At 35.5% G+C, this 27,677-nt stretch overlaps 4 protein-coding genes and 1 non-coding gene across 10 annotated transcripts; 2 read left to right on the plus strand and 3 right to left on the minus strand.

The window, feature by feature from the left end:
- The first annotated feature begins 1,385 nt into the window (after nucleotides 1–1,385).
- LOC113739021 (cysteine-rich receptor-like protein kinase 10) lies at nucleotides 1,386–4,939 on the plus strand. Of its 2 annotated transcripts, none has more exons than XM_072045703.1 (5): nucleotides 1,386–1,756; nucleotides 3,287–3,497; nucleotides 3,586–3,823; nucleotides 3,940–4,090; nucleotides 4,201–4,939. In XM_072045703.1, the coding sequence occupies exons 1-5, from the start codon at nucleotides 1,559–1,561 to the stop codon at nucleotides 4,597–4,599; spliced, it is 1,197 nt and encodes a 398-aa protein (XP_071901804.1). In that variant the 5' UTR covers nucleotides 1,386–1,558; the 3' UTR covers nucleotides 4,600–4,939. The 2 variants fall into 2 exon arrangements, with proteins under 2 accessions (XP_071901804.1, XP_071901805.1); XM_072045704.1 differs by having other exon boundaries at nucleotides 1,624–1,761; nucleotides 4,201–4,752.
- A 1,340-nt stretch (nucleotides 4,940–6,279) lies between these two features.
- Nucleotides 6,280–9,547, plus strand: LOC113738679 (uncharacterized). Of its 5 annotated transcripts, none has more exons than XM_027265919.2 (10): nucleotides 6,280–6,547; nucleotides 6,939–7,034; nucleotides 7,312–7,396; nucleotides 7,508–7,629; nucleotides 7,986–8,010; nucleotides 8,099–8,182; nucleotides 8,332–8,361; nucleotides 8,444–8,549; nucleotides 8,674–8,738; nucleotides 9,167–9,547. In XM_027265919.2, exons 1-9 carry the CDS (start codon nucleotides 6,506–6,508, stop codon nucleotides 8,735–8,737), a joined length of 654 nt encoding a protein of 217 aa, XP_027121720.1. In that variant the 5' UTR covers nucleotides 6,280–6,505; the 3' UTR covers nucleotide 8,738; nucleotides 9,167–9,547. The 5 variants fall into 5 exon arrangements, with proteins under 5 accessions (XP_027121720.1, XP_071901806.1, XP_027121719.1 ...); XM_027265918.2 differs by having other exon boundaries at nucleotides 6,281–6,595; XM_072045706.1 differs by lacking the exon at nucleotides 6,280–6,547 and adding an exon at nucleotides 7,107–7,219.
- Nucleotides 9,548–10,098: 551 nt separating this feature from the next.
- Nucleotides 10,099–13,100, minus strand: LOC113740149 (small ribosomal subunit protein eS7-like). Its single transcript, XM_072045708.1, has 6 exons — nucleotides 12,946–13,100; nucleotides 11,811–11,895; nucleotides 11,660–11,733; nucleotides 11,449–11,572; nucleotides 10,741–10,923; nucleotides 10,099–10,377 (listed from the first exon to the last, which is right to left on the minus strand). The coding sequence occupies exons 2-6, from the start codon at nucleotides 11,883–11,885 to the stop codon at nucleotides 10,258–10,260; spliced, it is 576 nt and encodes a 191-aa protein (XP_071901809.1). The 5' UTR covers nucleotides 11,886–11,895; nucleotides 12,946–13,100; the 3' UTR covers nucleotides 10,099–10,257.
- LOC113740468 (small nucleolar RNA snoR69Y) lies at nucleotides 11,193–11,286 on the minus strand. The gene has a single exon (XR_003460468.2). It is a non-coding gene; the product is annotated as a small nucleolar RNA snoR69Y (small nucleolar RNA).
- Nucleotides 13,101–24,678: 11,578 nt separating the features above from the next.
- LOC113741853 (uncharacterized) lies at nucleotides 24,679–26,438 on the minus strand. The gene is made up of 3 exons (XM_027269501.2): nucleotides 26,130–26,438; nucleotides 25,890–26,019; nucleotides 24,679–25,603 (listed from the first exon to the last, which is right to left on the minus strand). Exons 1-3 carry the CDS (start codon nucleotides 26,293–26,295, stop codon nucleotides 24,952–24,954), a joined length of 948 nt encoding a protein of 315 aa, XP_027125302.1. The 5' UTR covers nucleotides 26,296–26,438; the 3' UTR covers nucleotides 24,679–24,951.
- Nucleotides 26,439–27,677: the final 1,239 nt, after the last annotated feature.

A 27,677-nucleotide genomic window follows, 5' to 3' on the forward strand; every position in this document is an offset into this window, starting at 1 on the left:
ACCGATTCATTCAATCAGCTACCCATGTGTTGTTAATTGGACCGACCTAAAAGTTATGGACTTTGTTGTTGTGCCCAATTACTCCTGTTGCTGTTCCATTTTCTCAGCCCCTTTTTGGTGGAAAAGAAAATTTGGTCGAAATAAGTCCAAGGCAATAGCATTTAGTCTGTGAACCAAACAAACCCATAAAATTTGATGTTAATGGTGGGCAATTTTAGAACTCCTATCTATATCTTCAGTCGTAAGGGTAAAGTGGTCCAATTATTTTGAAAAATGAATCGCTTTCTAAATTAGAATATTTTTTATTTGCATTCAAATTACCCTACTATTCATAACTATTTCACTTTTCCGTTTCTCAATTCCATGCTATAATTCCTATACAATTTTAATTCCGAACTCTTCACAATTTTTTTTTTTTACTTTCTACAATCTTGAATCTCCTTCCATTTTGTTATCACGTACAAAATGTTTTAAGGGTAATAATTGTTATCGTATGCATTCAAATTCACATAGTGGGTTGAGTGCGATTTAGACATATTAATGATTAACTATTACACACCTATTAAAAAAATATCCATTATGATACATTTCCACAAGTAATAAATTCATTCTAAATAAATATCTATCGTAGTAAGGAGGTTATAAAACAATTGTTCTAATTAATTAGTAAAAGATTTGTCTCAGTTCATTTATAGTTTCTTAACTGCATTTTGGCCCCAATAGTATGTTAGTCTAAAAAATTCTCTATCCAAACAAAATCAAAAGGGACGTCCCTAACTTTTTTAAAAAGTTGGAGTTAATCGAGTGTGTTTGGATAGAGTACTATTTAAAATAATTATTGTAATATTTTTTATGATATGATATATGTAAAATGAAAAGATAGTTAAAAAATATAAAAAAAGATAAGTTAAAAAATATATTTATAATTTAAGCGAAATATTATTTAAAAAAAATTTAGCTTTCTGAATTATTATTAGCTACCCGTCTACTTTTCTTTTCTTCTTCTTTTCTTTTTTGATTTGTCAAAATCTAGACTTTTTTTTTTTTTTTTTTTTTGTTGTTTTGAAGGAATCAAACGCTAGACTTGAACAGAGAATGGATCAAGTAGTCCAATTCCAACTTGCAATTAAAGTGTATGATGGGACAACAAAACGTCACCTGCTTTGACAACCCCACTTGTATTGGTCGATGAAACATAAAACTTACTGCCAAGTGCCACTGCCAACCAACCCAATCCGGCAAACTAGTACAGAGTATAGACAGCAGAAGGAGAAGGTCTGTAATTATTGCCCGTCTGAAAAGTCAACGGGGAAACTAAATTGTGTAAACGTGTCCAGAACTTCAAATTATACATTCATCCCCGTCCCGGGAAACTTCTGAGTACAATTCAAAACCAAATTTAGTTGTCTATCTTCGTTGTCTCCATTCATCTTCTCTTCTCATTCTTAGCCGTTACTGTTGTTGGGTTCCGCTCAAAATTTTCTAAAGAAGTACAGTAGTATGGAGAGTAGATTCTTGTCCTAATTTGGAGTTGCAGGGATTCTTGATTCAAGTCTACATGGGTTTGATCTCGAATTGCTGTTCTTGCTTGGCTAAATTCCTGAGGCGGGGTGCCTCCTCCAAGGCCGACGAGGATGACGCTGATGAAGAAGCTGCATCGGGTTTGTTTTTCCAGCTCACGGCTCTGCAGATTGCTACCAATTTCTTTTCTGATTTAAACCGGCTCGGTCATGGTGGCTTTGGCCCTGTTTACAAGGTAAGGTAATCATTAATCAAGAAATTCAGATTTCCTTCATTTATCTTTGTGAAATAGGAGATTTCCTGCTTTTAAACATACATGTCATTTTCTGTTCAGAGATTTGTTAATTTTCATTCTTTTCGTGTTGTCCTAGCAGTGAATTCCCATAATTAGTTCTTGTTAGACCTCTTTCATGATTATTGTAGCACATATTTTTCTGCATGCTTGGCAAATTGGTTATTTAGCTTCATAATTATGACATTGATTCTGTCATACTATTTCCTGTGATTCATTAACTTCCTACGTTAAATGTAACAATCTTGGACATGGAATTGAGATACAGTCAAGTGAATACGTTGTTTGTCTAGTTAGGTTTTTAGTACAGTACTATAACCTCTATTCATTGTGAGTTGTTACACATTTAATGGTAGTCAATTTCTCTTCCACTGAATGTATAAATTTGTCTGCAGATTTATGCTAGTACCATACATAATAGTGGACAAAGTCGGAAAAAAATTTACAGAATATGGAATTCCCCACCATTTTTAACCAGGGCATGTTGGATATGTATGTTTTCTGTTTGTGGTTGTTGTGACTTTCCCTGCCATATATTCTTACTGGGTCAGAGTTTTAGGTACGTGGGTTATGTACTTTGACCGTTGAAAATAACATGGATTTGGTTGCACCTAATGACAAATTGATAGAGTTTGGATCATTATAGAGATTTCAACTAGGTTGTATTTGACCAGCCAGTAAAAAATGTAACAAGTTAATTTCTTTGGAACTTCTTCCACGACCTGCTTTGAATTTGAACGAGGGTTTGACTATATAGATCTAGCTTATGACTAGTTCTTGTGCAGTTACATTTTTTACGATTAAATTTTTTGCGCTCACAGCGATAGTAGAAGAAAGCCATGTCCTTGCTGTGGACCTGCCTCAGATATAGTTTCAGTTTATGAAGCATTTGTGAGGAGGCGAGAGAGTTCAAGCGTTTATAAGGAGATAGAAAACAAAAGATCTTAAATGGTAGCAAGCATTTCGTGCACTCTTTTTGTTGCCTTTCTACTTTAGTAGTTGCAAGGAACAGAAACGGGGAAACCTAATTGATAAACTTCCTGTCAAGAATTTCTACAAGGGAGAATCTATTATATTGCCTTAAGAAATATTGCAGGACGATCACATTTGCCTGCATAAGTATATGAAAAAATTGACATTTCTGATGCGTTTCAACTCGATTTGGGTTGATTTGAACCATGAGATGATATTTGTATAAGAGACAAGTATGAAACAATATGATACCAGAATGTAGTTAAAGAGTCCTTTTTCAGTTTTGAGTACCCGTTCTTTTTGCTGATGGGACTAATGGTTGGGTTTATTTTTACAATTAGGTTGATTGAAGTGAACAACTTTGACTAATCTATTCTCATTTTGTTGATTAAGCCATTGAACTAAACCACTCGTATTGGTTTCTTCTTTTCCTTAAACAAGAGTCTCTTAGTCCTAAGTACATCCTTTAATTGAATCTTCATAATTTCCCTCCACCTTCAGGGATTGATGCCAAATGGTGAAGAAGTAGCTGTGAAGAAATTATCATTGGACTCTAGACAAGGAGTAAGGGAATTCGCTAATGAAGTGAAACTTTTACTGAAAATTCAGCATAAAAACCTAGTCACATTGCTGGGGTGTTGTATAGAAGGACCTGAGAAGATGCTTGTATATGAATATCTTCCAAATAAGAGCCTTGACTTTTTCCTTTTTGGTAAATATCTTGTCCATTTTAAGAAATTTTAATCAAACACTCCATCCTCTCAAAGCATTACAAAAGTTTGTAAGCTGGTGCTTTGCAGATAAAGAGAAGTCTCCATCCTTGGATTGGACAAAAAGGCTGCAAATAATTACAGGTGTTGCAAGGGGGCTTCTCTATCTACATGAGGAAGCCCCTGAAAGGATTATCCACAGGGATATCAAAGCTAGTAATATATTGTTGGATGATCAACTGAATCCAAAGATCTCAGATTTTGGTCTGGCAAGACTTTTTCCGGGGGATGACACCCATTTGAATACGTTTAGGATATCTGGTACTCAGTAAGTTTCCAATTATCTTCTTCTGTTTATTCTCCACTCAGTACCACTCACTGTCACTGATAAAGTGTTGTCGGCATAATGTTCTGAGAACCTAGCATCTCTATCTATCACTGCAGTGGTTATATGGCACCAGAATATGCACTGCATGGATATTTATCTGTGAAGACGGACGTTTTTAGCTTCGGTGTTTTGGTTTTGGAGATGGTAAGTGGAAGGAAGAATCTTGATGGGCGGCTAGGAGCTGAAAAGGCGGACCTCTTAAACTATGTAAGCAACGTTCCCATGTTTAAGCAGTCAAATGCTGAATTGTTAGTCCACATAGGATTCATGTGCTGATAATAGAAGTTTAAGAATCTGATCACTTGGTTCTTTTCCAGGCTTGGACACTTTATCAAGCTGAGAATGCATTGGAATTAGTTGATGCAGGCCTTAACAAGTACAATGCTGTTGAAGCAGCAATGTGCATCCAGTTGGGTTTGCTATGTTGTCAAGCTAGTGTTGCAGAGAGGTTGGATATGAATTCAGTTCACCTCACATTGTCTAGTGACTCGTTTAGCCTACCCAGACCGGGAAAACCTGGGATTCAAGGCCGTGTAGGACGGTTTTCTCAAACTGGTTCCACAGCTTTTACTGATAAAACCAACACCAACGCCAACACCAACACCAACACTACCACCACACATACTGGTGCCACCAAGGTTTCCTCAGCTAATAGTTTTCTCGAGGAATTTTCCAGGAATTCAATCTCCTATTCTTCTCTGGACGAAGGCAGATGAAATATGCGTGAGCTTTTTATCATTTTATTTTTCCAGAATAGACAGGATAGCTTTTCTCCCTTCTTCCTCCTTTTTCCTCTCCCTCGCACCGCCTTTCGCGATTTGTTTCCTTTTCGAGTTATTTTGTAGAATGTTAACATTCATTCTTTCTCAGTATATCCTCCCCCTCCCCCTCCCCCTCCCCCTCCCCCCAAAGTTCGTTGTTTGTAGTACTAGAAGAAGATGTACAATTAATATTTGATGTTGTCTAGGAAAGATGGCTTGTCCTCGGTTAATTATTTTAACTGATTATTATAAATTCTGATTTTGGGTAATAAATTTTTTGTAATGTTCTTGTTTACTTTTATATTTAGATTATAGTTAAAAAAAATTAAAATTCATAATCAACCGATCAGTAGCTTTTGGTGATTGTAATTATTCTCCCTAATCACTTCTCAGATTTTCCAAAATTTAAAAGCAAACAAGAACAAGGCTATGCTGATCTGATATATTACCTAGCTTTTGTATGCTAAATTAAATTGTTCACCAATAGTTACTTCTCATCCATGCAAAGGAAGAGTAACTATGAAGTTCAATATTCCAGTTGTTCAACGTGTTTTCCTGATCTCCTTCTAATCAGAAGACTGCAACTGATGCTAAGAAAAAGACTTTTTAATGTTCGAAGTCACAACTTTCTACAGATTACAAATTTTTTTTTTTTTTTTTACACTTTCTATTTTCAGCTGAAGTCTATATCAGCTCTTTGATCTGATATTCTGAAAATCAATTTCCTCACTTTTGGAAGATAAATTAAAGTAAACAATAATAGTTTTCATACAATTTTTTATTTACTTTTTATTTTCAACTGAAGTCCATGCCAGCTCTTTGGTTTGATATTCTGAAAATCAACTTCCTCAATTTTGGAAGACAAAATAAAGTATCCAGATTTTATTATTATTACGATTAAAATGGCAAGATTTGGTCAAATAACCCTTCAACAAATGCTAGAAATTGGCCGAAAACAGGACAATTGATGTAATTTTCCTAGTTGGGCGGTGCAGCGGTCAGGAACACCGTTCCCGCTGCCCATTTCGCGTCAGTACAAAAAATAATACGGCGTGTATCTCTAGTTAGCTAGTTAGGAATCTTTTTCAAAGAAGAGAAAATTGCAATTTGGTATCATATGTTTGGAGCATCCACGATTTTAGTCCTTAAAATTTGGACAAAAGCAAATGTAGTCCTAAATGTGTCAGTTTGCAAGCACATATGGTTTCAGCAAATTGTTACCAGAATTTGATCATCTCAGTAGCAAGTGTCGGCTGCTAAATTTTGAAACAAAATTAGAAAAAAAGGAAAAAGTACTGGTAGCCATAATCTAAAATTAAAGGGCTCTAATTAGTCACATGCTGAATAATTAATATTTATTCTTTAACCATATGACTACTCTACATACTAGTAATTAGTACTCTTTAATTACAAATTATGATCACTAAAATTTTTTCTTTTTGTTTTTCTTTTTTAAAATTCAATTGCCGACACTTGCTACTCATGTGGCCGAATTCCAGTAACTGTTTGACAAAATCATAGGAATTAAAACATTTAAAACTAGTTTTGCTTTTGTCCAAACTTTAAGAACTAAAACTGCCAATGTTCCAAACATTTGATACCAAAACTGCAATTTTCTCTTTAAAAAATGTATTTCACTTTTTCAGCTCAACTCCCAAAAACACCCACTTCAATAGATCGTTCTTCAGTTTCCAAATCTTCAAAATCAAACAAAGGAAGCACAACTGACCAGTATTTAGTTTGTAGGAGAAGCCCAGCTGGGCTTCTTCTCAATTTGAAGAACATAGTTATATGCTTGGGTGCCGATTGCTACGTACTAGATTAATACGAGCGCAGTAAAAGGATTTTGTACTGATATTCAATGGCCAATTGGGAGTTGAAGCATTGCTGCAACCATGAGCAAGTGGTCTTCCTCACCTTTCTTGGTGTCTGTAGTGTTGTCATCCTTGCTGTACTCATCTCTCTCTCCCTCTCTGTTTCTCTACCTCACACACACACGAAAACGCAGGGTTGATTCTTAAATATGCTGTGAATGGAATAAAGTTTATTAATTTGTTAAAATGCACTTCATTTTTGTGGTCCATTTGATGGGTTTCTTCTGAAAAAAATGTAAAAAGGTTTATACTTTAACCGTTTTTGTGCATCTTTTGCGCTAAAAATTGTAGTCCATTAACTGGTGTTTCATGGCCTTCCTAAGAATTATTATTACTTTATCTGTCCTTGTTTATCTAGTCATTACAATCAATTATCTAGTCCTTGTTTATCAGTTTGTGAATACTTTATCTGGACTGCAGCTTTGGAGGACTGTATTGATGATGCCGTTCAAACTTATAACTGTCTTTATTCACGAAGCTAGCCATGCCATTGCTTGCAAACTTACTTGTGGCCATGTAAGAACTGATTCTCTCTCTGTCATATTTTGAGTTTCGACTTGAAAGGATATCCAAAAATCTTGACCATAGCGTGTAGATTACTGATTTGGCAACCTGGCATTTGAGTACTAAGTGAAAGATGGATCCCAAAGTTCATGGCAACTTGTTGCAGTAGTTACTTCGACCTTTTTGGCAACGCTGTGGTACAATGTTACCATGTTCATCATATGAGGTTCCTGTGCTGGTCTATATATGATTTACCTGTATGAGAATAGTTGTGTGTGTTGCTATTCAGGTGGAAGGGATACAGGTTCATGCTGATGAAGGTGGCGCTACGCATACACGTGGTGGAGTATACTGGTTTATCCTGCCTGCTGGATGTAATTCCTCTCATATTCTTGATAACATCTTCTAACTCGAAAATTATAAGATATAGTCGTTGATTATGTAACAATATAATGGAATCAAAATACGTTCTTTGGCTTCTACAGATCTTGGTTCGTCATTTTGGGGAATGGTTTTGATACTTGCTTCTACAAATCTTCTTACAGCTAGAATTGCTGCTGGATGTTTAGCTGTAGCTTTAGTCATTGTACTTTTTATTGCAAAGAATGTAAGTGATCAATGATTTCAATAAGTTTCTCTGTTATGCATATGATGCTGCAGCGGCTTTTGGACATTGCATGTTGCTCTTAGTTTCTAAGCCTAGATCTGCAAAATCTGCATGGTGGGACTTTGCACCTGAATGAGCTAAACTGGGAATGAAAAGCATGTCTTAATGGTAATGAGAGAACATTGTCTGAATTGATTTTAGGAAGATAGGAATGTTGTTTATTTGCATGTACAGTAAGCAGGAAGCTTGTTCATTAATGAAATTTGTGATCATTCGTCTCGTTTGCTTATGATTGCCCTTTAGAGTCATCCAAACATATGTAATCCACTAATTATGGCTATTTTATTGGTTAACAGTGGACACTTCGCGGGCTTTGTATTGGTAAAACCTTTCAGATCCGGCAGATATTCCATCATCTGGAACTTAAAAAAGTACTGATCTTACTGATATCTTCGATTCAAATTAACAGGATTTATAGTTTTCATTGCTATTGTCTGGGTTCTGCAAGAAACAACAAGGATTCGCATTCTTCGGTACATCATCCTATTCATTGGTATGTGTGTTCTCCTTGCATTTCCTGCTTAAGATAACGCATGTAACTGCCCTATCCTCCCCTGACCGTAGACACGCACAGAACTCAGAGAGAGACTTCTCCATACTGTGGCGATATGACATTTGATTACTTTGTTTGGCAAAATGCAGGTGTCATGAACAGCTTGTTTTCCATTTATGGTATGATTTACACATATAGAAAACTCATAACATGTGCACCAAATGCTGGATAATTATAGGTTCACATATTGGATTTTTGCAGACATATATGGTGATCTGATATCTCGTAGAGTCCACATTAGTGATGCTGAGAAGTTTGCTGAGGTGTGCCCATGTCCTTGCAATGGCGTTGGTTGGGGTGTCATCTGGTGAGCATAGTTGTTAGTACCCTGTAGGAACATCAATCAGAAGATCTTTCTCCCTCACTAGTTTTAAAGTTTTTAGATTGATGTTACATTGATGACTTCAATCATTCAAAAATTTCATTTTCAGGGGATTTATTTCTTTGCTTTTTCTTTGTGCGGCTGCATATCTTGGTATGGTGATCCTGTCCTGAGGTATGGCTAAAGCTCTATAGAAGTTCTGAACACTTCACCAAAACTGCTTGCTACACAACATAGACATAAAACAAGTAAACAGGTGCATAATGCACACATTGCATTCACTGATCATAGAATGCAGGAGAAAGTTTTAGATATCTTTTGTGCTTATTCATGTGCCATGTTTCTAATACTATTTTGCTGGCTGGATCTATGCACACATATATAGGCAGAGCTTATTCCCTGCCAACATTTGTATTCACCAACTCTCCCAAAAGGTGCTAATCCCCTTAGTAAATTCCACTAACGTGAAAACACACTTTCTCCAAGGACAAGAGAATGGGAGAAAAGCAGGGATAGAAAGTTAGGGACCCTGCCATTCATAGGCAGAACTGTCATGTTTCTGGGTTTTATCTCCATTTTGACATGAGATTTTTCTCCTGCAGCCTTGTCAAACCAACCCTTTATAGACGCAAGTGACAACTGTGAGACAAAGGAGCAACACGGGTGCACTTCCATGAAACTGCCCTACTAGTACAGGGTCAACTGCAGATACAAGATTCCAGAATCAAGTTTATACTCTTCTGGACCTCATGAAGAAGCTCAATATCTGATCTTTGAGGAACATTCATTGGATAGCGTAGCCGTGTTACAAAGTTAATATGCCAACATTCTAGGGAACCACGAGTTGGTTGTTTGCCAAATTGCTGTGCCTTGTAGCTTTCATGATGGATTATACAAATTGTTTGACATCATATGCCACGGGCTAGTTATTGTCTCGTGTTTATACAGATGCATATTTAGATGCAACTACAACATATTATTAAGTCTCTCGTGCTCTTTATCTTCCGAACTTAGCGTTTTGTCTCCATACTAACGTATTTGCTAATTTGAATATTGGTAAAATCATGCCATTTCGACAAAAACTAATGCAAGGCGAAGAAATACAAGGGATCAAATGTATCAAAGGACAAGAATTTTCTTTTTCTGAACTTTGGGTGACAAGAAGATCGCGAACTAAGACTCAGAACAGAACAAGGAACTTGAAAGTGACACCACTAGAAAACCTAGGGCATTAAATCTAGATTGAGACTCTATCAAAGACTTGGGACATCGGATATCAGAATTTGCAGGCGTCTTGCATGCATAATTTAATAAATTGACAAATAAAGATCCGAGAGGGCATAATAATCTCAGCAGACATTTTTGGCTTGAGAGCAGAACGATACAGATTGAGAACCAACATTTCATACTTTTCCACGAACATCTTCCATACAACACAAGCAGTGTACCATCCAAGTATATAATGTTCAGCAGTGAGAGGTTTGCCTGACGAATCCATTGCAAAGAATTGAAAAACTTCTTCAACCATTCAGAATCCCAGAACAACCGCTATATATTGAAAAGAAAGAAAACTCGTTGGCAAGCGTCACAAGTTCAGCATATTCTAAAACATAAATTTGAGCATCAAAATTTCAAAAGAGTTACACCAATTGTAGGATCTTAAAGATCTACGCAAAATAATCTGGTACTAAATCTAAGCTTCCGCCATTGGGAACTCAAACACGACATCTTTGCCAGAAAGCTTTCTGTAAACAGCAGCAAAGGTCTCTAGCTTGTATTCTGTGTTGTTTCTTTCCTTGGGGTCCAAGAAAACCTGTCAAGAAAGGCAACAAATAAGGGCTAATCTTCTAAATTTTGATTATTAAACAAACATTATAGTGTACACCATTACTGTGAACCATACTCATGCTCCACAAGAAGGAAAAGTGTCAAAAGGAAGAAAAGACTTCATAAATAAAAATCAGAAAGCCTCCAAAGTAGTGTCTTTATGTCATACTTTTTAGAGTAATCTTCTGCAACGAAAGATGCATATACACTTCAAGTCAAAGAAAAATTATGACAGTGACTACTTTTGACTGTCATCAATTGAGCATCTAATCCCACTACACCAATTAACTTGATCACTAAACAACCAAAAAACTGTACAGAGGTATGCTAATCATTACCAAACACATACCTTCATTATCTTAGATCCATCAATGCGATACCTAACACGCTTCCCAACAATCTCAGCAGGGACAACAACATCCTCTAGCATGGCATCATGCACAGCAGTTAGAGTCCTGCTGCGGGGGCGCTGAACAGCAGAACCTTTCTTTGGGGGCCTCAGAATCCTACGGGTTGCAATCAAAATCACATCCTAGAAGTCATAGTTCACAGTTAGGACAGCATTACAGAAAGAGCTTCAAGTTATGCACACACAAATCAAATGTTATGGTTCAATAAGCAACCCAGAATGTTGTTCTTATACAGTACAAACTACAAAGAGAGGGAGTTATGATAAGGACAGCCACTTCAGAAGCACTCCAAATTTTACAAATTATAGTATAATTAGAAATAAATGCTCGAACTCATTAATTAATGCCCTCCACAACAAAACTTTTATTAGTCATAAAGCCTTGAGCCAAAATGTAAGCTCAGAAAGATGTTTAATCAGTTCAATTCCCTGACCTAGGAAGGTCTCATAATGAGCTGGGATTAACACTTATCATCATTGCCACATCATATGATCTAGTGGAGAAGAGAATTGTTCCCACAAAGGTATCATACGTATGTTGAGCAGTGAACATATATGCACAAGACAATGTTCAAGGAAATATGTGACTCACTCTGAATGACCTAAAAAATTTCAAGTAGAAAAAGAAAGGCAAAATAATACAGGTACCTTCCCACTGAACTTCTTCTCCAGCTCCCTGACAAGCCTAACATGAATCTTTCGGAAAGCTTTTCTCAGTCTGTAAGGCACATGGATTACAACAGCTTTCCTATTTCCTGAGACATCAATTTGGCTGCAGAAAGACGACAAGGAATTAAACATCAGAACCATTCAAAGGCCAAATACCTTCAAGTGGCTGCAAATATTAAGCTATTCTTACATAGCTGAATTGATGTACAAATCCTTCAAGTCACTTTTGAGCTCTTGGTTGGTGTTCTCCAAATCAAACAAGGCCTGCATTAGAAAGTTGTCAAAACCAGTATGCCCAAATGCACAACTAACAAATTTGGCTTAGCAAAAAGCAAGAGAACCTGTGCCACAGACTCTTCAAATTCTGAAGGTTCAGCATCCTTATCCTTGTGGATCTTTTTCCTCGATGTATACATCTTCACAGACCTATTTGAAATGATTGATTGCGAGTCACAAGTATATTCAAATGGAGAAAAGAAAACCAGTATAAAAGAAGGAAGGTCCATTCTTGTTCAGAGACTATGTAGGAAAATAGTCAAATATTGCCTAACAGAAGCATTCATGGAAGCACAAAAACGAGCAAGTGGGTTTACTTTTGCATTTAGCTTTAGCTCATCTACAACTAGTCAAGATAACTGAATAAACTCCAGATGAAGATGTACAAAAATCATGGACTTGGCCTCTAAGTTTCAAAACATAGGATCTACTTAAAGAATCACACTTGTCAGCAATAACTTATGAACGGCCTTTTCTAATATAATGAAAAACTAAGAGCACAAGCAAAAGTAAAATGAAGTGCTCCAAAACATCTTGGTAGCAGAAGAGACGCTGAAATGCTCGTGTTTTGTGCAAAAAGAAAACAAGCCCAAGGAACTCTAGCCTAATTCTTATATCGTGCAAAATAAGGCTTAAAAATTTAAATCAGCATTCTGAGGCAACAAAAAAGAACTACTAAGTGTCACATCCCACATCAACATCCGAACTTAATCAGATTAACATTTTGCAACGAGTTCCATTAAACGCCTGTAAGCACAATTTCCCACGCTTCCCCAGACAAACAAGCAACAAAATAAATGTATTCAGTACCAGATATAAGAGCCGAAATCAAACACTACCCAGCCATCCAGAAATGTTTCATCAATTAACCCCATGCAATAATAAAAGGTCCTATTTTTCCACGTAAACATATAGAATTATCATAGTTTCTCACCTAGTTTAACACTTTTCTCAACAAGCAAAAATCAAAAGAAGCTCAACTTTTCTTCACGAAACAAACATCATTTACTTCTAAATCATTGGATGTAACAAAAACAGAGTAGAGGGTCTCTTTTATCTCATCATAAAACGTTAATTTCCATGCTTTCTCTTCTGCCATCTTCTTCCCACCAGAGGAAAACCCAAAAAATGGGGGCGTTGATTCGAGAAAAATATGGTTTTGACCAATCAATAAATTGAGGATGAGAAGTTTTGTAGTACCTTCTGGGGAAGAGAAGAGAGAGAGCAGATCTGCTAATAAGCCGGAGGGAACGGCAAAGCCCAGCTCTTACTTTGTCTTCAGAAGTGAAACTCAAAGAGAAGACTAGGGTTTAGAGGGATGATATATATTCATCTCTGGTGGAGAATCAACGGTGGGGATCGCGTGGGCTTTCGTGAGTAAGAATGCAAGCAACTCATGTGCAATATTTTGAGGATGAGAATGACGGATGGTCCGATTATATTTCTCCAAACAGGCCCAATGAAGTTTGAATAGGTCCTAATGCAATAAATTGTGAGGCCCAGAATGCGTTCAAGGTTTCCAAAAGTGGTTCCACAATTTTGGGAGAGGCCCAATTGCACAGGTTTTTTTTTTTTTTTTTTAAATAATGGATTTGGTGTTTTTTTGGAATTGATCTCTATTGGTTGTTTGTCTTTTTTCCCACTCTTCTTGATGCATAAGTATAGTGGCCCTTAAAATTTTCGTATTCATGGTTGTCCATTGCCAAATTGCGTCCCTAAAATGGTTAACCTCCCAATGATATGGTAAATTCGTTGAAGATGAGTTAGTTAAAAATGGTTAATTGAGTTATTGTTGTTTAACCATTATATTATAGTTCCCTATTGGGTCTCTTGAAAGGATTATGAAACAAACATTATGCAAATGTCGGAAAAAGAGTAATTCAAATGGCGGTGGCCAAATGACGAGAAAATTGTTAACCAAGCAACAAGTGAGTAATCACCGAGTTTTGGTTCAGTGATCACCGAGAGAAACTTAAATTCCTCCGAGGTGTTGGTTAGTGTTGATTAGAGTTTCAAAAAAAAAAAAAGAAAAAGAAAAGAGTAGCAAGTGAAGCAATTGAGGAAGCCCATGTGTATCTGGTTTTGTTCAAATCACTCGAGACATCGCACGGAGGCTGTTTTGTTAACGAAATTTGCAAGTCCAAACCACTTAATAACCCATCTCACCCACGAACAAATCCAGTTAATAAACTAGAACACTCCAAATCTAGCAAGGAGAGAGAATGAAAACATATGGAAAAGCCCAAGAGAGTGTTGTTTTTTTTTTGGCAGGGGAGAGCAAAAAGAGGTGGTTGTGGTGTGAAGGCCTCCGTATAATAAAATTTGAATATGTGATGGACCAATTTTGTGCATTTATGAAGCCTGACAGAAGAATTTCTTTTTGGAGCCTACCTTGAACTAAAGTTACTAAACAACCAAAAGAAAAGGCCTAGCAACAAATTGTGTCGTGTTAACGTATAAAAACATTAAAGAGGTACTCTAAATCAGTTGGGATTGTCGATATCACTGGTTGGTGTTAAATCGAGTGTCAATTTCACTTATTATTTAAGAATAAAAGAAAATTTGAGTTAAACCAAATCAATTTAAATTATTAAAAGATTAAAGAGCACTTGATAATTTAAATAAATACGATAATTTGTATAGATATAGAAGTCGCACTGAGTTATCACTAGAAGGTGGCACCGAGAAACTCATGCGACCACCGTAAATAGCTAATTATTCCAATAACTCTTCTTGATTGATCAGGTCAAACGAATTTCTTCTTGCGATTATGATTTCATGGCAAGTTTCACAAGGAAAACTTCCTTTTCCACCAAAGCCACGAGGAAACAATAAGACCACTCATGAAAATCCAGAAACCGATCTTGGAGTCCACAAGATCATCATGAAGATAGAAAACAACAATGCTCAAGTTGGCCACTGAGAAGACCTTCGAGAACTGCATGCATATTCTTAGACTGAGTCACACTTCAGTCTGTCGTCTACATCCTGACGTTTCTTCAGACAGAACACAAGCTGTGTAGTAAAACATAGTAACAAAAGATTGATATTTTATTTCGTCTAGCAAAATCAAAATCTTTTGAATGAGCTTTGCTATTATTACCTCGTAGAAATTAATTCGGCACGACAATTCCTACAAGTTGAAACTGCGATGTCAGGAAAAAGCAGGTCCCAGTATCCAAAAGTTCTTGCAGGGCACTAAATGAGGCTGCCTGAATCAGCATTTTGACAACCACTGGGCCAATGGCTCAGTGACCACCAAGGAGGGACTTAAGTCCTTTCTTGGGCTGTTGGTGAACCTCATTAGCAGCAAAAAAATTTAAGAGTTGTATTATAGCACTCAATCTAGTTGGATATGTATACCCACTAGTCCCTACAACAGTTTCCTTAGGCTCCCACTTCCTCTAGATTAGGATAGAGTAGATTATACAAATGTATCGTTGCTGACAAAACAAAAAAAAAAAATCAGCATTGTGACTATATTCGACACCAAGCCTAGTCGTGTTAATCGACTCTCACCCTTTCATATACTCCTTTTTGTTTTTCTTTTCACAGTATATGATACCTATTTTAGCATGATATAATGGTATTACGCAAATCTTAACCTACAATCATTCTTGTTAGGCATGTAGATGTACAACTCTAAACTGCGCGCAAAATCCTGCCTCATTCAACTTTGGGTCAATAAAGATGATTTAAATAATAACTCATCACGAGTCTAAAAGACCTATGTCATCAAGATGAAACCGAATGCTGAATGAATTGCTGCTAATAATTTCTTACCTCAATAGCTCTTGCAATTAGACCGACAAAAGCTTTATCCGGGTTGACATTGGATTAGGATGCTCTTCATTCATCTCTCCGTTTATTCATATCTAGATTATTCATATGATCTCTATTGATCTCTAGACCAAGATTCTAAACAATGATATTCTTCTGAAAATATTTTAGCATTTGATTTACAAAAAAAAAAACAATATATTTGAATGGTGAAAAATAGGTTAAAATTGTAACAAAATTCGTAACAATTAATCAAGTAGCAAACCCTAATCAATTTTATATGAAATTTTATGTACAAGTAAAAGAATTAATGAAATATATTATGAACGGTGTTATTTTTAAATTAATTTTTTGAGGCGTAACGGGGAGAAATTTTGTCTAATTTAATTCTTTTAAAAAAAAAAAGTCTAGTCCGTTGACATTCCTATTTTTCTGAACATTTTGGTTGGTTAGTATGACTTCCAAATGGGGTTGTTGGGGTTGATAATTAAATCGTTTTCCAATTTTATATCTGCGTTCCATTTATGTTATGACTTGTAAGGTCACGCACATGGTATCCAACGATCCATCCTGAGCGTTATCATCATCTTTCCAAGTCAACTTTAGTTTATTCTGAAAGTTTACGTGAATAAAAAAAAATAATTTCAAACTTATTTTGCGAGATAACGTTGAAGGACAAATATTAGTGCAGCAGGTTCTGTAAGGTTTGAATTCAAAGTAATATCTTGCAACATAAAAAGTTCGAAATAATTTAAGTTACTTGAAGGCATTAATTAATGCTCTATGCCAAACGATGGCTCAATATAATAAAGTCATGATCTACTTTTACATAACCGACCGACTTGTGGAGGAATATGCTATTGCTAGCATAATGGTTGTGATGTCGTTTCAAGAATGTGAGCATTGTGCATGGCGGTTTGTTGCCGTTGGGTTAGTGCTTTGGCGATAACGTTTGAGCGGTTTTTTTTCCCTTTCATTTATGTGCTCTTTTTTAAGATTTATTATTTAATGCCTCTACCTATACAAGAATTCTACGCTTTTTGATTGAGTTCAAAATCAGTGGTTTTGAAATGAGAAATCTCAAAATCATAATGTATCCTAATTCGACTATTTCTAAGTGGAAACATCCGAATATTTGACTCAGACTTACTGATTTCAATTGTTTTTGATTAAGTTCGAAATCAGTGATTTTGAAATGAAAAATCTCAAAATCGTAATGTATCCTAATTCGACTATTTCTAAGTCGAAACATCTGAATGTTTGACTAAATTCTGACTTATTGATTTCAAATTTTAAAATTCGCTGAGCAAAGAAAAAACCCTTAAATTCCTAAAGAAAATATTGGAATACGGTTGCCCAAAAAGGGTACAATTGAAATATAAAATAAGCTATCAAAGGAATAGATCATTAATGAAATTTCAGAAGTTGATTACGGAGTCCAAAGATTATCAAGTCAAGATAAAAGGCAGTAACGTGCAAGCTTTTCATCAAGAAGACCTTCAACAACCGCATGCATGTTCTGATGTTTCTTCAGAACAGAGCACAAATTGCAATGTGCTAAAACATGCAATAAGACGCTCAGAAACGCTAGATTTTTGTCTAGCAATATCAATCCATTGAATGAGCTTTCAAATCATTACCACACAGAGATTACTTTGGTACGACAATTCCTAAAGTTAAAATTGCGACCTAGGGAAAATAGCAATGTAGACTACCCTTTTTTCCTCTCTTTCTGGTCCAAAAGTACTTGCAGGTTGCCGAGTCAGGCTGCCTAATTTAGTTTTTTGACTAGCCTCATCGCGTTAAATGACTCTTACTCCCTGATCATATGCACTTTTGAATTTCCTTTTAGTCCAATATAACAGTAATAGATGCAATGAGCGTGACCCTAATAACCTAAAGACCCCTGCACATTGAGTAATACCTATTTTAGCATATGATATAATGGTACAATTACAATTTAAACCTAAACCTACCAAAAAAAAAAAAAAAAACCTACTTCTTTCTTTCCACTTCGGTTCAGTAATATTTTTATTTTTTTTAAAAAATGAGTCATAAAAGACCTATTCATCGAGGATGAAGCCAAATCCAAAATGAAAATGTCCCTCGTTTGTGATTTCTTATCTCAACATCCCGTCTAGTAGACCAACAAGGCTTTCTAGCTAGCCATCTTGGTTGGCAACTTCACGCACGCTTATTTGTCTCAGCTTTTCACTTGTTTAGTACGATTTCCAAATGGTGATTGGGGTTGACATCGATTATTTTCCACTCATTTCTGATGTATCTCCCCCCCCCCCCCCCCCTTAGGTATGTGTTTATGACTAGGAAAGGTCAAAGATAGTATTCAGCCGTCCCCACACAAATGCTGTCCTCTTTCAATGTCACCTCTTTAGTTTTTCCAATGCCCATACAGGAAAAAGTTGTGAAAATTCAGACGGGACAATATGGTAGTTGGCTTTAATAGTTTTAAAGTCGTAGTCTTTGCTTGCAAGAAAAAAACTTTGAATTTGTTTCAGTTTCTTAAATTGTACGTATTGAATACGAATTAATCCTTTTTACACTCATAAGGTATACAAAAGGAGTCTAACTGCATGCAAGATGCACAAAATTTGGAATTCAAATTTAAATATGGCGTGCATGCATCTCTTCTAGGCGCATTAATATGTATGAAAGATCAATCATTTGAATATTTACTTGACATTCTAATTTCCTCATAATATCTAGTAAAAACGTTTCTTTTATTTGATAAAACCTTCGAAAACTTACAGACATAAAGTCTGCTCAACCAAAAGGAAATTCAACTCCTTTTTTGAAGTCATGATTTCCTCCCACTTAAAATTGCATGTGGACCATATGGAATTATATGAAGGTTCCCAGGAGCAGCAGGAGCGCTGTAATAGAAGAAAGTCAATCTCTCCATTCATGCATCTTAACTCGAATCCACCGACTTCTGTGAAGAAATCTTTTGTGTTGTGAAAACTGTGATGGCTTTTCGTTGCTTTTGGGGTTCAGAAGATTGTGAGCACTGAAAAGTAACAACTGCAGAAGAAGACGGATCATGAGAGTTCAGTCTTATCACGGATTTGGGATTGCGACAATAGAATGAAGAAGGTTATTCGAAACCCATGAGGGAGCCGCTTCGGCAATTCCATTTTTATTGGATTACACACAATTTGTCCGTGCAGCTTAGTGGCCGAGAAGATGAAACGTCGGCATTCTTATTTGCTAGCATTAATTTTGATAGTTTGAAGGATAATATCAGAAACCTCCCTCCTGAGGTTCTTCTTAATATCACTTAACTCTTCCAAAGTTTTAAAAATATCACTAGTATCAATTCATTTTATATGTTCAAATTTGATTTTTTATGAGCCTGATTCTTTTTCCGCCAACCTCTTCTCCATCGACCCATGGCCAAACTTTTAGATTGTGCTAAATCATTATAAAAATCAGCTTAAAATAAATACAAAAATCATACGCCACTCTATTACAATTACAAAATGAAAAAGGCGAACAAAACTCAATTTACTATAATTTACAAATAAAAGATAGCATAGTTATCCAAAAAAAAAAAAAGAGTCAGAAAGAGTGTTGAAGAAAGGGAAAAAGAGAATCAAGAAAGTGACTTTTGTTTCTTTTTCTTTAATTTTTTAAACTCCATCTCTTTGATATGTGAATAATGTATCAAATGAGAGTTGATATAGTCATTTTACAATTATTAGGAGGACGTAAGTGGTTAATTTAAAACCGATAAGTGATATTAGGAGAAACCTATGGAGGTTTTTTGATATTATCCCTAGTTTGAAATCACCTAAGAAGAAAATGGTAAATTGTTGTTTGATCTTTACACCATCGCCGGGGGACATTTCACAATTCTCAAAACTTTGGAATCTTGAAGATGTTTTGTTTAACGTGATATTAGCCTAAAGAAATTTTGTGCGCTGTGAAATTAGACAGTAGAATGTAACAAGCATGATCAACGTTTTTACCGTTTATTGTTTTCACCTACGTGATGATGTTGCTGGTAGAGTAATCGTTAGCGTTCCCGACATTAAAATTGTTTTTAGCGAAAAATATAAAGAGAAGGGAGCAAATTAGCAAAAGGGGGTTGTCAAACTCACTCACAATGGGAAGTTTATAAGTAATTAATGTATTGTAGGTACGTGTTTTCCAATCTTTCACTCCACGAGTCCACTATAGACTAAGTCGATTTTTAATTTGTGACCCATGGTCATGGAGAAATGTCACCAAATTCAAATCAAATCTAAGCTTTGGTGGGTCATCATCCTAATCCAGTGACAGCTACCTCATTCCATATTTGAGAATTTTCTCTCTAATTCTGGGAACCCGATTCTCCATGGATTTGTCAATTTTTCTCCAGTGCTGGCAGCCACCTATTCTTTTCAACATCTACCAGTCCAACTTGACCATTATCAGTTATCACGATCAAGATCAGCTTTTAATAGCTTGAAAACAAGAAAGACACTGAAAACGTGATTTGTGAATGCAAATAAAAAAATCGAAATGAAGTTGTTTGTGAAAAATCACTTGACCTTTTTGGTTAGATTAGATAAGATGGATGGGATCAACGATTGCTTTAGCCTTAAGGGTGCTTCTCAGCTTTCTGCTTGCCAATAAGCATTCTCCACTAATGCATGACGATTGATAATACTAATAATCTATGGATTACCTAAATATATTGGTCCAACTTACTTTTCGGTAGCAAAGAATAGCAATTTTATTAATTAGATTGTTGAAAATCGTCCAGCACAATTCATTTGACAAATTTTGGAAAAAAAAATTTCACAGGGGTCAACAATGTCCTCTGATTAACTGTTAAAACTTAAAAGCCAACCGCAAGATGCAATAGTTCATCAACTCCAAATGGTTGCAAAAGCTACTCAGCAAATGAAACATGTAAGCAATTAGTTTTTTCTATAGACAGAAAGAACACACACACCCAATTAGATTAGAATGCTCAGAAAGTCATCGCCAAATTGAGTCAGAGACTAATCTAAGGGGGACCCACAAACCAACACCTTCCAACCAATTGGTGACAGGAGGTGCGGTTAATGACCTTAAACCCAGATTCATTAAAGAACCCATAATCTTTCGATGTGGGCCCTCCCGAGCACATCCTCGTCAAATAAATGGTTTGTTTTTTCCATGGACAGAAAGAACACGCACACCCAATTAGTTAAGACGAACTAAACTAGCTTTCGTATACTTTGACAGAAAATTAACTTACCAAACGAAAAGAATGTGGTTATTAAGCAATTAGTTAAGACGAACTTTCGTATACTTTGACAGAATATTAACTTACCAAACGAAAAGTCTGTAGTTATTAAGTACACACGTGGTGCAATGAGTGCCGGTAATACATAGCCTCCAGTGAAGGCCTTTTTTTTTTTTTTTTTTTTTGTCGCCTAGCAGCGAAGAATTATACGGCTGTAGAAACTTGCACCATTTCAATCATCAATATCTTGGGAAAATTTGAAAAAAGAAAACAAGGCGATTAAAAATTCATAAGTAGGATATAACTATTAAAAATTTTTAAAATGCATAATTCAGTATACATACGTGCACATATATGGTTTTGAATATGCATATTCATATATATATATATATATATATATATGCGCACGCGTGCACGTATGTTCATCAAAATGCATATTTTTATTTATTAAGCTGAGTAACTGTATAGCAGTGTTATTGAACAAGGTACACATTATTATGAGGCTGATCCAGTCATTTAATGGTAAATTTATTACCTATTTAAATGTGCGAATAATAGCCCATTCCCATTCACACATTATCTATCAAAAGACAAGTTACGCTCTTCTTATGACTATTTCATTTTCCTATTCCCAATTTTCAAAAATTTCCCGTTGTGTTTCAATTACAGTTCAAGACGCGTCACTCTGAATCTCTCATACGAATTACTGAGTCTATTATGTCTGATATGATATAATCATCAGTCATCACTCGGTTTTCTTGGTTAGCACGTCTTTGATTCTTTACAGAATTATTCGCCGCAAATGAAGTATATATTCAAACGAATATTAGACTAAGATTGATTGATGGTTCTTCATGTTGTCACATTAACGCTCCATAGCTTCAAATTTCAAGCATCATTATTATTAAGTTGGTATGTTCTTCACCAGCAACAGCAAGCTTATCTGTTATTGGTGTTTTAAGATGACATCTCACTGGAAGTCAAAATATAACTATCAAGCAGTAAAGAAATTGTGTGTTTTTTTTTTGTTCAAAACAAAAAGTCAATGGTTGGAAAGGATCAGCTCAGTGTGTTATTTGAACACTTCAAACGAGATTCGGGTTGAACTGGATCGATTTTCTAATTTATCTAATTTTGACATGGTTCAGCACTACTTTTCCACGCTCCACATTCAAGTGGAGAGGTGAAAAAAGAACGGCAAGGTTAGGAGAGACAACGAAAAAGAGCACCGGGGAGTTGAAACTTTTAAGTAAAATTATACAAACATTAATACATAATGGCACTCAGTTAAGAGGCCAACGGTCTTCCATTCTTAATTACTACTATTTGATTGAGCGCATTTTCTTTCGTGGGATTAATTACTTGAGGTATGACAGGTTTTTTAGTTCATTTTATTCCTTTACTTCAATTTTGGATATTTTAATTATTCTCTAAAGTATGAAATCCGTCCTGTTTTAATTCTTGAACTTTGAGCATCGTTTACTTATCATTCTGTTAGTCTTGACAATTTTATGAGATTGGTTTCATACTTTAAGGAATAAAATATTCAAGTGAAGTTTACGAACTAAACTGTGATAGATTCCATATGTAACCTACAAGTACAAAGACCAAAGTGAGAGACTGCATCTTTATTATTAGTTTAAGCAGCCAAAGTAGAATTTGCCCAAATTTCTGACCTAAGTTGTTGACATAGTAGTGTGTTTTGATCTGCACGCTTTGATCACATAAAACAAGTTTTAGCCCAAAAGATAGACCGTCAATAATTGCAATTCGAAAAATTTAAACCCGTAAAGACAAATAATTTATGTTAGTCCACCATGAAGGAGTGGTTTGCAGAAGTGCTTGTGTTGGACCATTGGTTGGATAATTCAATTCCAGGGCTTAACATGTTATTTCATGGCCATTTGGCTAGGTGAATTGTTATATATAAGATAAGATGAACTATATATATATGATATATATATGAGCCATTGAACACGATCCTCACTTAACCCATGTTTAAAAATTCAATTCATTACTTAAATTTAATGAATTCAGACCTTAACATATTCATACGCGTTTAATAACAAAAAATTGAACATCATTAAGTGACGCTGAATTTTCTAGATAAAATTTGCTCCTAAAATTAAGTGATAAATTATTTACTTATCACTAAATATAATATAAACTTAAATATATTAGATTTAATACTTAATAATTTAATAATTTAATGAATTCAGACTTCAAGATTTCAGATTTCAGACTTCAATTTTATCAAAGGCACCTTGACTTTGGAGGCAGACACAATTCAAACATACATATTGCTTTTGTTTCTAGCAGAAAATAGAATGTATATTATTCCAACCGAATCCTCTAAACTTCACATGCATCATGTAATGATGATTTATTTGCATCAAAGTTTGGGATTAACGTGATGTCACAATTAATCATTAGTTAGACCACGATGTTGACTATCCCCATTAACGAAATTCGTGAGGTAACATGTGCAATGTTCGCCGCGCCACAGGCCAAACCAAGGAAAAAAAAAAAAAACACTCACATACTTAATTCCAATCTTTTCAAACTCGAACGTGTTCACAAACCGAATTCTTAAAGATATGTAACTTCGGACTTTTTCTTCGTTCTTCTTATTATCACACCAAATTTCTCCGTCGTGGTTATCGTTCTGGAAAGCCTTTCATTTTTCAAAGAATGCGGAGTCTGCGGGAAAAAAAAAAGTCTCTTATGTAGTGGAGGTGGTGATGATGATTACGGGAAATCAGAACCTTGTTTCCTAGGATTGGTCCCAGGAACCTAAATAATGAAGTTGGGAAGCATTATCTTACGTACTAACGTATAATTGAGACTTTAACAACAGCTATAAGTTAACAACGTATCCGTCCAGTGATTGCTGAGAGCTCTTAGAATTCTCTCTATTGTCAGTTTTAGAATTCGAATTTTAGTTTTTAAGTTTACATTGGAAATCTATGTTTAATAGTTGAGGTTAGGGAATCACTGAAATTGGTCTAGTAATTCGGAAGAACTCTTCAGGATTTGAATTCTAGTTTTTAGGTTCAGAATTCGAAACCTAAACTTAATAGTTGAGATTAGGAAGGGTGAGAGGTAAACAAACAGAAAAAAAAAAACGTATCACTTGTCGTGGGCCTGTTAGGACCCAAAGATTGTGATCAAACATTGCTACTTGACAGTATACCAAAATTTGATTGTTGGCTAAAAGACAACGAGTAAAAATTTTCTAAAATAAAACCGAGAGACAATTCAGATAATTTATTTAGATGAGTTGGAGTAGTTCAATATCAACAGGTTTTAATTGTTGAATTTTGCTAAATGAGACGTTCTCTTTATATTTAAAAAAAAAAAAAAAAAAAGCTGGTTATAACTGGCACATGTTTGCAGAAAAAAATATGCTTTATTGATTCTTACCAAGTCAATTGAAATTGTTACAATAAAATGTGCTTTAGTTCCCAAAATCCCGCAAACTAGTAATTTCCCTGCTCGTGGATGAAAATCTTTGATTGAAACTTGGTAAATATGAATAGTAGCCTGGAGAGGGATAAAACTTAAATAAGACAATAACCACAATAATCAAATGAAGCACAAATAAAGCAGCCTATCTCTCCCTCTCTCTCTCCAAAATTAGCTCAATTTGCCTATATATCATTGTTCATAATTCTTTTTCTTTTTTTTTTGATTAAATCTTATATACACTGACAATGTATACACTATTATCATTGGATTTATGACACGTGTGCCAAAGTTAAATTTTAAATTTAAATTTTATATAGTTATCGTTCATCCAATGCTGACGGTGTATACACTGTCAGTGTAAGAAAAATTAACCTTTTTTTTTATACTTCCAATCTTGAATATAACAATTATTTAGAAAAAAAAAAGCTTACATTGAAAGAACAGGTCTACAATTCCTATACAAATTATTTCTCCCAATCTTATTTTATACACATAATGCAAAACAGACAACCCACATGTGTTACGGGATTTTTGGACTGTGTGCTTAATGTCCAAAGCTCGAAAGGAATCTCCAAATGATCACTGAAGTCTTTCTGTCTAAATCTGTATTCTACATTTAATCGTCCTCATCTTGTATGTTGCGTAAAGAAAAATATCACTCTGCCTAAAAAATATCTAATCATCCCTATAAACGACAAATTTGCTTTCCTGGGATTATTTCACGATCAAATCTGAGTGCATCTTTCTTGCGATTGCTTCAATTGGCAGAGATCATCCATATTCCACAAGCAATATCCCAGATCGTCACTCAGCCAATTGTTTTGTGCACAGTAGTTATCACCAGCTGGCCCTGTAGAGCCGCCCATCGCTGTAACAGGTGCTGCTGAGCTCAAGTTTTCCATATCTTGATAACTAGTGCTGTCAACATTGTAACATTCATTTTGAGAATGACCATAGGAATTGTTGGGAGCCATGTCATAAAAGGGATTTTCTATGTATTCGGAAAATTGAGGGACCGGAGAGATATTCGTGGATTCTGATGAAGACATGCTTGATGGGCTGCTGCTAATCATGTTTCTCTGATGACTATCCGGGAAACTGTATGGTACCTGTTGCGGTTGTTTTGCTGCCATTGAATTGCTAACTGCTGCCTGAATTTCAGCTAAATTGTCATGTTCTGATGAGTCCCAATATGCAATATTTCCTTGTACCTTTTGAAGCAACCGAGGAATCCAGACACGGCGAACTAGTTCTTGAAACTCACTGCTGTTGGAGTCTATCTTCAGATGGCGGGCCTGCTTTTGTACTCTTGTTCTCCAGTAGTTCTTGATTTCATTATCTGTTCTTCCCGGAAGATGTTGTGCAATCTTTGACCACCTTCATTATCATTTATGAGAAACAAATTAGCTTCATCGGCGTCCAAATTCAGTATTAGGAAGCAAATTGAATTTGAATCGTGCCCTTTTAATTTTCTTCACATCCGAGTACAACTTCAACTTCAGGATCCAAAATCATATGGGACTGGACAAGTACGAATGCAGAAGGTGAAACATGCAATGGTAGGGATGAGGATGCAAATTCGGGCCCAAATCCGCGCAAATTTCATCTAAACAGACTTAAAAGTGTGCATTTGAGCGCAAAAAGCCAATTACCAAATGAATACCTGTTGCCCCACTTGGAATGAAGCTCAAGAATCAAGAGCTGTTCCTCTGGACTAAGATTTCCTCGTTTAACATCCGGTTTAAGATAGTTGAGCCATCTCAATCTACAACTCTTGCCAGTTCTATTCAATCCTATGTGTACACAACACGAAATTTCAGCAAAACTGTACAGTTGAAACTTTGGATGAAAAGAAACATTGATTTTGTGCTCAGCTTTCGTGGCAACGAACATATGTGCTTACCTGAACGTTTCGCTAGCAAGTTCCATCGGCCTTCACCATGAGCAGCAATGTAATGAACAAGAAGAGAATCTTCTTCAACAGTCCAGGGACCTCTCCTGAGCTCACCACCTGCGGCATCATCATCACTACAACTGCTTGTAGTTGTACTCTTAGACAGGGAACACATGGCTGGCTTCTATTTTGAGTAGGGTACCGAGAATTTTGAGGAATTTCAAGACAAACTGATAATTGGGCTTACGAGTCTAAGCTTTGAAGGCGAAGCACTGACGCAACAGCAGCAAATCCATGATTTATAAGGTACGAGGTCTTAGTACTCTAACCCACTGTTCACATGTTACTTTTCAAAGGAAGTAGCCGCGAAAGCAGACTTTATAATGCACAGCTTCTTTTCTTTTCCCTATTCTGTTTTTTTTTGGTCAATGTAGCATAGGATTTCTATTGGAATTTTTACTCTCCTTTAGAATTTCAACCAGTCAAAACATAAGAAATCACTGGAATATTGTACCTATAACATCGCCCACAAGCAGAATTCCAGGTTAATTTTTCTTTTATTCTTCTACATCGAGAAAATTAAGGACTGAAATAGAGGTGGCCATGGTTTAGGTTTAAACCAAAATCGGACCGAAATTAGCTCGAAGGTTTGTTGAATTAGGTTTTGGAAACCGAAACCGAAACCGAAATCATAACCATGACTAAAGGTTCAAGTTTAGATTCACTAAAATTTTGAACCAGAACCGGCGGTTTAGAATCTGTTCAAATCGTCTAAAAAAAATATTTACTACTTAAACCTGTTTGTCTTGTTTAGAGTCCAATATCAATAGTTAGCACCTAATACCAGTAATTAAAGTCCTAATCTAATAATCTACTGTCCCATTCTTTTAGTAAATCTATAATCAATGATTAATCTAAATCTAAAACCAATCTAATCTAATCAATAATGCGATATTTTTCAAAAAATTTACACATTTTTTCTTTTTCATCGCACATGATAATGCAATAAACACACACACACATATATATATATATATATATATATAGGAGTTCAAATATCGCAACCGTAACCGTCCCTCTATGGGCTAATTCAAGTTCTACCTTTCTAAAGAATCGAAACCCTTGGTTTTTAAATTGGAACCAACGGTTTTGGAATCGTGACCATGTCTAGATTGAAATATGAAAATAGTTGTGCTTTTAGTAGAGATCCACCATATGCCAATATAGAGTAGTACAATTCCTTTTCTTTTTTTTTTTTTTGCTTTTTAGTATAATTGAAAAGGTCTCGAACTCGAGATTTTTCACTTACACTTCCTTCTTCCCATACCACCTAACCCTTTCCTCCCCCTAATATAATATGTGTGTGTGTATGTTTTTTTTTTTTTTAAATAATGTGTTTTGAATATAATTTTCAAACATTTTTTTTATTTTAATTCTAGCAAAACTTTATATTTTACAATATGAAGATACCTAATATTTTCCCCTATGTAGTGAAGTTGAGAACTAAAGCTTTACATGCACTTTTAATGGAATACAATAATCTTTTAGAGGCAATTA

Source organism: Coffea arabica, chromosome 4c (assembly GCF_036785885.1).
Source record: "Coffea arabica cultivar ET-39 chromosome 4c, Coffea Arabica ET-39 HiFi, whole genome shotgun sequence".
Lineage (NCBI taxonomy): Eukaryota > Viridiplantae > Streptophyta > Magnoliopsida > Gentianales > Rubiaceae > Coffea > Coffea arabica.